The sequence below is a fragment of the Coregonus clupeaformis genome, chromosome 35, assembly GCF_020615455.1.
Source record: "Coregonus clupeaformis isolate EN_2021a chromosome 35, ASM2061545v1, whole genome shotgun sequence".
NCBI classification, from domain to species: domain Eukaryota; kingdom Metazoa; phylum Chordata; class Actinopteri; order Salmoniformes; family Salmonidae; genus Coregonus; species Coregonus clupeaformis.
In genome coordinates this window covers 7,047,332-7,058,009 of record NC_059226.1, presented here as the reverse complement: position 1 = coordinate 7,058,009, position 10,678 = coordinate 7,047,332, and the positions used below count along the sequence as shown (strand labels likewise).

The 10,678-nt window shown below is 43.5% G+C and overlaps 1 protein-coding gene across 3 annotated transcripts; it reads right to left on the bottom strand.

Moving 5' to 3' along the window:
- Window positions 1-232: 232 nt before the first annotated feature.
- On the bottom strand, window positions 233-10,437 carry vps26c (VPS26 endosomal protein sorting factor C). Of its 3 annotated transcripts, XM_041862382.2 has the most exons (8): window positions 10,215-10,432; window positions 9,089-9,232; window positions 8,751-8,900; window positions 7,573-7,653; window positions 4,271-4,345; window positions 2,683-2,833; window positions 871-1,023; window positions 233-778 (listed from the first exon to the last, which is right to left on the bottom strand). In XM_041862382.2, exons 1-8 carry the CDS (start codon window positions 10,269-10,271, stop codon window positions 696-698), a joined length of 894 nt encoding a protein of 297 aa, XP_041718316.1. In that variant the 5' UTR covers window positions 10,272-10,432; the 3' UTR covers window positions 233-695. The 3 variants fall into 3 exon arrangements, with proteins under 3 accessions (XP_041718316.1, XP_041718318.1, XP_041718319.1); XM_041862384.2 differs by lacking the exon at window positions 7,573-7,653 and having other exon boundaries at window positions 10,215-10,437; XM_041862385.2 differs by lacking the exons at window positions 4,271-4,345; window positions 7,573-7,653 and having other exon boundaries at window positions 10,215-10,436.
- Window positions 10,438-10,678: the final 241 nt, after the last annotated feature.

Below are 10,678 nucleotides of genomic sequence, written 5' to 3'. Positions count from 1 at the left end.
TTTATGTAGTCTGTCCACAAGAGAGTAGACCACTCAACTGAAGATCGTAAACTGTTGGTTTCCACTTTGCAACAAAAAAAAATCTGTCAATTGTGTGATGTAAGTAGCTACCTAAAATCTCTTATTTAAGGCTTACAGTGAAGATTAATTTAATCTGCTGTTGGGACAATAGGTCCTTTTGGCATGCTCTTTGGGGTTAAGCCAATACACATAATTTCCATGACAACATAACTGGAATGTTAAAATGCATTTAATAACTTGGTTGCTTTTGTATACCTTCTTGTTAGTTTGAAATGCCTCCATTTTAGAATGTTATTTGGGCTAGTGCCAACATTCATTCTGTTAGAAAATTACCATATTACTGCTAATGGTGGGCAGTGTCTCCAAAAACCTTCTGAAATGCAACAATGCAGCTTCAACAATGTCATGATTTGTTACACAATTAAGTTACTTGGTCCATTTTGACATTTGCACTATTATATTGAAAGGTAGCCCATAATCTTGAACATCCTCTGCTTTTTCAGTCTTGTTTTCTGAACTGTAGACATACATCCATATAACATCATGCACTTATAGACCGTGTCATTGATTCAGAACAGGGATGCCCAGTCAACAGGTCACTTCAGGTCGGTCTTGCCCAGGCATGTAAAAGGCATGCCTGACTATCCTCCAGATTGCAGTGGACCTCTGGGCTCTCATGCTCGGCACAGCTTCAGAGGAAAGTTCTCTGTGATCAGATGTTCGTCATGGAGGACAATCACCACGTTCACCTCAAACTCTACAGAGGAACAAAGAATCGCACCCGTCAGTCATCGGTAAACCACTCAACTGTTGCACTATTTGAATTGTATTTATTACAGGTTACCTCACCGATTTTAAAGTTGATAGTCTCAAGGGTAGGGCAGGTAAAGAGCCTAGGGAAGACCATGTAGATGGGGATGGGCAGGCTGTGGCAGACATCTCCCTCTGCTATCTGGATGTTCTGGATCTCTGTGGCATCTCTGGCATAGCCCTCAGCACAGCCTGGCACGGATGGAGAAACGCTATTAAACTTCTATAGGAGTGGGTAGGGGTCTGTTTGGAAAACAGTGCCCTTTTAACACCAACTAGAGCCTGTTCAAACACTTTAGACACTAATCTGGATTGGAGAAAGCAAAGTAATGGGAATCTTACTTTCATTCAACCACGTACAGTTCAGATGAACGATTCCCTTGAAGGATGCATTGTTAAAAGTATTCTACCAGGGCCTGCCCTCTAAATATACTGAACAAAAATATAAAAGCAACATGGAAAAATGTTGGTTCCATGTTTCATAAACTGAAATACAAAATCCCAGACATTTCCATACGCACAAAAAGCTTATTTCTCAAATGTTGTATACATCCCTGTTAGTGAGCATTTATCCTTTACCAAGTTAATCCATCCACCGGACATGTGTGGCATATCAAGAAGCTGATTAAACAGCATGATCATTACACAAGTGCACCTTGTGCTGGAGACAAAAGGCCACTCTCTAAAATGTGCAGTTTTGTCACACAACACAATGCCACAGATGTCTCAAGTTGAGGGAGTGTGCAATTGGCATGCTGACTGCAGGAATGTCCACCAGAGCTGTTGCCAGAGAATTTCATGTTCATTTCTCTACCAACGTCATTTTAGATTATTTAGCAGTATATCCAACTGGCCTCACAACCAAAGACCATGTGTAACCACGCCAGTCCAGGACCTCCATATCCAGCTTCTTCACCTGCAGGATCGTTTGAGACCACCCACCCGGACAGCTGATGAAACTGTGGGTTTGCACAACCGAATAATTTCTGCACAAACTGTCAGAAAACATCTCAGGGAAGCTCATCTGCGTGCTCATCACCCTCACCATGGTCTTGACCTGACTGCAGTGGGCAAATGCTCACCTTCGATGGCCACTGGCACGCTGGAGAAGTGTGCTTTTCACGGATGAATCCCGGTTTCAGCTGTACCGTGAAAATGGCAGACAGCGTGTATGGCGTCGTGTGGGCGAGTGGTTTCTGATGTCAACGTTGTGAACAGAGTGCCCCATGGTGGCGCTGGGGTTATGGTATTGGCAGGCATAAGCTACGGACAATGAAAACAAATGCATTTTCTCGATGGCAATTTGAATGCACAGAGATACCATGACGAGATCCTGAGGCCCATTGTCGTACCATCACCTCATGTTGTTTCAGCATGATAATGTACGGCCCCATGTTGCAAGGATCTGTACACAATTCCTGGAAGCTGAAAATGTCCCAGTTCTTCCATGGCCTGCATACTCACCCGACATGTCACCCATTGAGCATGTTTAGGATGCTCTGGATCGACGTGCGTGTTCCAGTTCCCGCCAATATCCAGCAACTTCGCACAGCCATTGAAGAGAAGTGGGACAACATTCCTCAGGCCAAAATCAACAGCCTGATCAACTCTATGCGAAGGAGATGTGTCACGCTGCATGAGGCAAATGGTGGTCACACCAGATACTGACTTGTTTTCTGATCCACGCCCCTACTTTGTATTCCCAGTCATGTGAAATCCATTGATTAGGGCCTAATTAATTTATTTCAATTGACTGATATCCTTATATGAACTGCAACTCAGTAAAATATTTGAAATTGTTGCGTTTATATTTTTGTTCAGTGTCGATGGGTTAAGTAGCGTCAGACTCACCGCAGGTCTCTACACGGACCAGCTGCAGCTCGATGCTCTTGATGGCGACATCAGAGCTCTCCACCACCAGTTCTCCAGTCAGGGGCTGAGTGATCACACAGTTCGTGGCGTCCAGGTGGCCCCGGATCAGGAACTTGGGCAGCAAACTCCTCTGAGGGAGACGATGGTGAGTAATACAAAAATGGGATGATGTTAACGGTCTGAACATTCCTGCTGCGGTGTCTGCTGGTTTCCCTCAAATCAATTTTGATCAATGACTGAGTAGACCGATTAAGACCCAGGAAACCAACATCTAGAATGCCAAAGGTACACTATATATACACAAATGTATGTGGACACACCTTCAAATGAGTGGATTCAGCTATTTCTGCCACACCTGTTGCTGACAGGTGTATAAAATCGAGCACACAGCCATGCAATCTCCATAGTTAAACATTGGCAGTAGAATGGCCTTACTGAAGGCTCAGTGACTTTCAACATGGCACCATCATAGGATGCCACCTTTCCAACAAGTCAGTTCATCAAATTTCTGCCCTGCTAGAGCTGCCCCGGTCAACTGTAAGTGCTGTTATTGTGAAATGGAAACGTCTACAACAACGGCTCAGCCATGAAGTGTTAGGCCATAAGCTCACAGAACAGGACCGTTGAGTGCTGAAGCGTGTAAAAAATAGTATGTCCTCGGTTGCAACACTCACTAGCGTGTTCCAAACTGCCTCTGGAAGCAACGTCAGCACAACAACTGTTTGTCGGGAACTTCATGAAATGGGTTTCCATGGCCGAGCAGCCGCACACAAACCTAAGATCACCATGCGCAATGCCAACCGTCGGCTGGAGTGGTGTAAAGCTCGCCGCCATTGGACTCTGGAGCAGTGGAAACGCGTTCTCTGGAGTGATTAATCACGCTTCACCATCTGGCAGTCCGACGGACGATTCTGGGTTTGGCAGATTCCAGGAGAACGCTACCTGCCTGAATGCATAGTGCCAACTGTAAAGTTTGGTGGAAGAGGAATAATAGTCTGGGGCTGTTTTTCATGGTTCAGGCTAGGCCCCTTAGTTCCAGTGAAGGGAAATCTTAACGCTACAGCATACAATGACATTCTAGATGATTCTGTGCTTCCAACTTTGTGGCAACAGTTTGGGGAAGGCCCTTTCCTGTTTCAGAATGACAATGCCCCCGTGCACAAAGTGAGGTCCATACAGAAATGGTTTGTGGAGATCGATGTGGAAGAATTTGACTGGCCTGCACAGAGCCCTGACCTCAACCCCACCGAACACCTTTGGGATGAATTGGAATGCCGACTATTGCGAGCCAGGCCTAATCGTCCAACATCAGTGCCCGACCTCACTAATGCTCGTGGCGGAATGGAAGCAAGTCCCCGCAGTAATTTTCCAACATCTAGTGGAAAGCCTTCCCTGAAGAGTGGAGGCTGTTATAGCAGCAAAAGGGGGGACCAACTCCATATTAATGCCCATGATTTTGGAATGAGATGGTCAATGAGCAGGTGTCCACATACTTTTGGTCAGTGTAGATTAAATGTCATTGAACATTTTGTAGGTTTTTGGTCATATTCCGACAGGCCTGCTGTACCTCGCGGACATTCTGCAGGGTCTCTGGCGTGATGGTGAATTCCACCGGGGTGGGTTGCAGCTTGGCTTTCTGTGGCTGAGAGTAGAGAAAGGAGACAGTCTAAGCATGAGCAAATGGTCTCCATGGCCCCAGAGAAGGGACAGTCCCCTAGAAATCATGTATGATGTCATATTGTGTAACTACAGATTACAACATCACTTCACTTGTAACTGCATCTACAGTGGGGGGAAAAAAGTATTTAGTCAGCCACCAATTGTGCAAGTTCTCCCACTTAAAAAGATGAGAGGCCTGTAATTTTCAACATACAGTGAGCTCCATAATTAATTGGACAGTGACAATTTTTTTGTTATTTTGGTTCTGTACTCTAGCACTTTGAGTTTGAAAGGATACAATGACAATGAGGGTGAAGTGCAGACTGTCAGCTTTAATTTGAGGGTATTTTCATACATGTTGGATGAACCGTTTAGAAATTATAGAAGCTTTTGTACATGGTCCCCCCCATTTTCGGGCATCAAAAGACATTGGACAGTTTAACATAATGTAGAATAAAGTAATCATTGTTAATATTTGGTCGCATATCCTTTGCATGCAATGACTGCTTGAAGTCTGCGATGCATCGACATCACCAGACGCTGGGTATCTTCTGCCAAGCCTGTACTGCAGCCATCTTCAGTTCCTGCTTGTTTCGGGGACTTATTGCCTTCAGTCTCCTCTTCAGCATGTAAAATGCATGTTCAATTGGATTCAGATCCGGTGATTGACTCGGCCAGTCAAGGATTTTCCAGTTTTTGGCCATCAAAAACCCCTTCGTTGCTCTAGCAGTATGTTTAGGGTTATTGTCTTGTTGCATGATGAAGTGCCGTCCAATGAGTTTGGAGGCATTTGGTTTTATCTGAGCAGATAAAATATTTCTGTAGACTTCAGAATTCATTGTTCTACTTCTGTCTGCAGTCACATCATCGATGAAGACAAGTGAGCCTGTTCCACTGGCAGCCATACAGGCCCAAGCCATAACACCCCCTCCACCATGTTTCACGGATGAGGTGGTATGCTTTGGATCATGGGCATTTCTTATTTTTCTCCACACTTTCCGCTTTCCATCACTCTGGTACATGTTAATCTTTGTCTCATCTGTCCACAATACTTTTTTCCAGAACTCTTGGGGCTCTTTTTAGGTGCTTTTTAGCAAACTGTAATCTCGCCTTTCTGTTCTTCAGGCTTATAAGTGGTTTGCATCTTGTAGTGTACCCTCTGTAGTCCTGCTGATGTAGTCTTCTACGTATGGTAGACTTTGACACATCTACACCTGCATCCAGGAGAGTGTTTTTGATCTGTTGGGCTGTTGTCAGGGGGGTTCTTCACCATAGAGAGTATTCTCCGGTCATCCACTACAGTGGTCTTCCTCAGTCTACCGGGTCTTTTGACATAATTGAGTTCACCGGTTGTTTTTTTCTTGATAATAATGAACCAAACTGTTGACTTGGGCATGGCCAGGGTTTTTGCAATGTTCCTGATTGATTGATTTTCATTTCTGAGCCTTATGACGGCCAGCTTCATTTGCATCGACACTGCTGTCTTCCTCATGTTGTCACACCCCAACAACAACCTCCAAAGGCAATAGCAAAGTCTAGAATCAATACTATTCATCAACAGCTCTCCTGCATTCACTAACGACACAAATGAATACACCTGCCTAAAGACACACATCTGTGAAGCCAATTTATCAAATACTTGTAGTACCTTAAAATGGGGGGACCATGTACAAAAGGTGCTGTCATTTCTAAACGGTTCATCTGATATGTATGAAAGTACCCTCAAATTAAAGCTGACAGTCTGCACTTCACCCTCATTGTCATTGTATCCTTTCAAACTCAAAGTGCTAGAGTACAGAACCAAATTAACAAACAAATGGTCACTGTCCAATGAATTATGGAGCTCACTGTAGGTACACGTCAACTATGACAGACAAAATTAGAAGAAAAAAAATCCAGAAAATCACATTATAGGATTTCTAATGAATTTATTAGCAAATTATGGTGGAAAATAAGTATTTGGTCAATAACAAAAGTTTCTCAATACTTTGTTATATACCCTTTGTTGGCAATGACACAGGTCAAACGTTTTCTGTAAGTCTTCACAAGGTTTTCACACACTGTTGCTGGTATTTTGGCCCATTCCTCCATGCAGGTCTCCTCTAGAGCAGTGATGTTTTGGGGCTGTCGCTGGGCAACACAGACTTTCAACTCCCTCCAAAGATTTTCTATGGGGTTGAGATCTGGAGACTGGCTAGGCCACTCCAGGACCTTGAAATGCTTCTTACGAAGCCACTCCTTCGTTGCCCGGGCGGTGTGTTTGGGATCATTGTCATGCTGAAAGACCCAGCCACGTTTCATCTTCAATGCCCTTGCTGATGGAAGGAGGTTTTCACTCAAAATCTCACGATACATGGCCCCATTCATTCTTTCCTTTACACGGATCAGTCGTCCTGGTCCCTTTGCAGAAAAACAGCCCCAAAGCATGATGTTTCCACCCCCATGCTTCACAGTAGGTATGGTGTTCTTTGGATGCAACTCAGCATTCTTTGTCCTCCAAACATGACGAGTTGAGTTTTTACCAAAAGGTTATATTTTGGTTTCATCTGACATTCTCCCAATCCTCTTCTGGATCATCCAAATGCACTCTAGCAAACTTCAGACGGGCCTGGACATGTACTGGTTTAAGCAGGGGGACACGTCTGGCACTGCAGGATTTGAGTCCCTGGCGGCATAGTGTGTTACTGATGGTAGGCTTTGTTACTTTGGTCCCAGCTCTCTGCAGGTCATTCACTAGGTCCCCCCGTGTGGTTCTGGGATTTTTGCTCACCGTTCTTCTGATCATTTTGACCCCACGGGGTGAGATCTTGCGTGGAGCCCCAGATCGAGGGAGATTATCAGTGGTCTTGTATGTCTTCCATTTCCTAATAATTGCTCCCACAGTTGATTTCTTCAAACCAAGCTGCTTACCTATTGCAGATTCAGATTTTTTTTTCTCAATTTGTCTGTCAGTTGACGTGTACCTATGATGAAAATTACAGGCCTCTCTCATCTTTTTAAGTGGGAGAACTTGCACAATTGGTGGCTGACTAAATAATTTTTTCCCCCACTGTATATTGAAGAAAAGTATGAGAATCTACAGGCCTGTTTCTTACTGTAGCTACATGAAACTTAAAATCAAGCAATGTCAGATCATGTTAAGTTGGTGTGTTTGTATGGTATCAGAAGAGATGAGATAGTGGTCTGAATCAGGATGATGGTTGATCTCACCAGACAGTGCACCATGAATTCACAGGTCTTACTCAGGTCTTTGGCCAACAAGGAGCGCTTCATGTCACAACGGAGGGTGTACTGAGATCATAAACACCATACAATTATTAACATTAGTAACAAGGCTTTTGTGGATACAAATACTTTTTCTTACATGATTTTGTCAGGAGAAACAGGCAGAGTGATTGTTAGAAGCCTGCCTTAAAATAAAGCTGGATACCTTTTCCAGTAGTAGAATTGAGACTGACAAGTCACCCCCTATGAGGTTCCTCATCAGTACTATCTGAATTTTAAGTCTAATATTAGATGCAGTACAGAGCCTACCCTCTGTCCTTTGAATGCCTTGCTTATTCTGGAAAGCAATAAAAAAATACCTAATCTACTAGATAGTGCTGTTTCAGAAGACACACAACTTTAGGTTTTCAAGGGTAAACATTCTTATTGGACAAAAACAAAGCCTATGAATACAAGAAGATGTAGCCTATTAGAGCATTGTTTTCCAAAGGTTTAATGCTCAAGCATTAGGCTATTCAAATGTTGGTCTACATCTCATCAATTTAGCAGACAGAGAATACGTCTAGCTCCTTTCTGAAGCTTGACTGATTCAGGGGACAAAAAAATGCCTCGGCAACTACAGAATGTCCCATTATTTTTACTCCAGCAAAATGTAAGATTGCTGGAAAATGACCTTTCAGCATCTGCTAATAACATTATCTCATTGCTTAGGCCTATACATCTGCAGTGATGAAAACATGTTTTTTTAAGCAAACTTCCCTTTAGTTTTTAGTTTTTTCAGTTTCCTTGAGATGACAACCGACTGAAACACAGGAAATGTCAATCTGTGCCTCTCTGTCTCTATCATTACACCTCATTAGCTACAGATACAGAGGGGTTTACATTTTATTTTTTTGATGACATGACAATAAAAGGGATCTTTTAAACAGTCCTCAGAAATAGCACAGGCAATGCGTCAGCTGAAGCAGGTCTGACCCAAAAATAGACAAAATGAATACACAATCAATTTTGGACACTGAAATATCTGCTTTGGGAGGTATAGTATGGTTCTCTGGCTGGTCTGGCCCTTGTCTGACATGGAGAAGAATCTAGGTCATAGTCTGAAAACACAGGAGACAGCCATCTGCAAAGTGCAGGGCAGGCCCCAGCTCTGTGGTCATTACCTGAATGTTGACGAAAACACCATGGTAGGTCTCATACAGCACTTTGTTGCCCTTTGTGTGCAGGGGGAACTCAAAGGGAATCTCTGTCTTGCCTCCAGGCACCTTCCCTTGCTTTACCACTTCAATGTTGCTTGTGATAAGTTGAATGGGCTGTTACAGAAAGAGGGGAGAGAACAATCTGTGACATCAGAGCCATTGATATACAGACCTAGGCAAGCTATCTATCCTCCATGTTGGCACTAAACAGTCCATGACAATAACATTCTAATCAAAAAATGTTAAAGAGGCAGTTCAACGTGTGGTGATCCTTGGGCTTGGAAATACTGTTGGACTCTCACCTTGACAGAGTTGTAGAAAGCCTCAAAGACTCCCACACTCTTGGAGCTAAGCTGTAGGTTGACAATGCCCTCCATGGTGAGAGTGATGCCCTGGTGCTGGACCGCCTCCTTACTCACTATCGCCACAACACCGGCAAGGACCTCCTGACATGATAAACCAGAAATGATATTACAAATGTGAAATGTGGCTAAGTATCACACTGTGGTGTTTAGGGTGTTTATAAAGCTGTACTATGACCAGAGGGGGTATTTGGTGAGATGATACAGGTAACTGCCAAAATAAAGGAAACACCTGCAAAGTGTCTTCAATGCGCCTTGGCATAGATTCTACAAGTGTCTGGAGCTCTATTGGAGGGATGCGACACCATTCTTCCACAAAACATTCCATCATTTGGTGTTTTGTTGATGGTGGTGGAAAACACTGCCTCTGCTCCAGAATCTCCCTTAAGTGTTCAATTGGGTTGAGATCTGGTGACTCACACACACACGATGATGGGTTGTTAATTGCTTACTTAACTTTGATACCACACCTGTATGGAAGCACCTGCTTTCAATATACTTCCTATCGCTCTTTTATTCAAGTGTTTCCTTTATTTTGGCAGTTACCTGTATGTCATCGTCATAGATAACTCATGTTCGACAACGCAGGACATCCACAGTAGAAATCTTACACATTGAAGAAATGGATAACTACTGATCAGTCAAAATAATCATTATCATCTCTTCACCACACACACACACGAAAGATTGCTCTGTAGCAAGAAGCAAGCAAAACAATTCTCATGCACACGACTTGCCAAGTTGCCAGAGGTACGAAATACAGCAATCTAACTCACGGTTAACCTAGCCACTGTATTGTGAAGTTTGGAGTATAACATAATGGTCAACACGAGCTATTAACAGAACATGTCGTGGGTAGAAGAGGTTAAAATACACGTGGTTATCTACTTATATGACACTTCACTGTATCACCTGTCACTGATGCACGTGTACAAGCTATTCCATTTGGAATGACAGCTTTCTACCCAAACAAGCCTGAAAAAATGTCTGCTCTTCTTACAGTTTGTTAGCATCGATAGCTATACTGTATATCTCACGATGTAGATTTAGGCAAATTGACCCTTACCCCCTCATGATATACTTTATTTGCTCTTTTCAGTCTGATGTCCAAACTAGCACTCATTTTCGACGATTTTGGCGGATATCAATCAAAATGTGTAGAACATCCACCTTTCTCCTCTTTGGCTGCGATATTTCCTCATACACGTCACGTGATAAATTGTAGATATGTGTCATGTGACCAATAGGCCAACCCGCTATGCCCGCCCGCAAATTAACAGAAAAATCCATAGATGCCGCGTTCATATGGTAGTCGGAACTAAGAAATTCGAAAATATCTGACTTGATGATTCGTTGAACGCGTCACGTGTACAACTACAACCAGTTAGCAGGTCTGAAATGACCGAGTTTCGTAGTTCCGACTAGTACGTCAACGCGACAAGAGTCAGAAGCAGCCGTCCAATCGCGTTACTTTTACCCCCTCAGCCCTCGCGCTGAATCGTAGGTGGCTGCCTCGCTGGAGTGACTCAT

Coding starts and splice junctions, on each gene's coding strand:
- vps26c (XM_041862382.2), bottom strand. CDS start 10,271: ATGAGTGCTAGTTTGGACATCAGACTGAAAAGAGCAAATAAAGTATAT. Junction 2,834..4,270: donor CCCTGCAGAATGTCCGCGAG/GTACAGCAGGCC, acceptor CGTCTCCCTCAG/AGGAGTTTGCTGCCCAAGTT. Junction 779..870: donor GACTATCAACTTTAAAATCG/GTGAGGTAACCT, acceptor GTTCCTCTGTAG/AGTTTGAGGTGAACGTGGTG.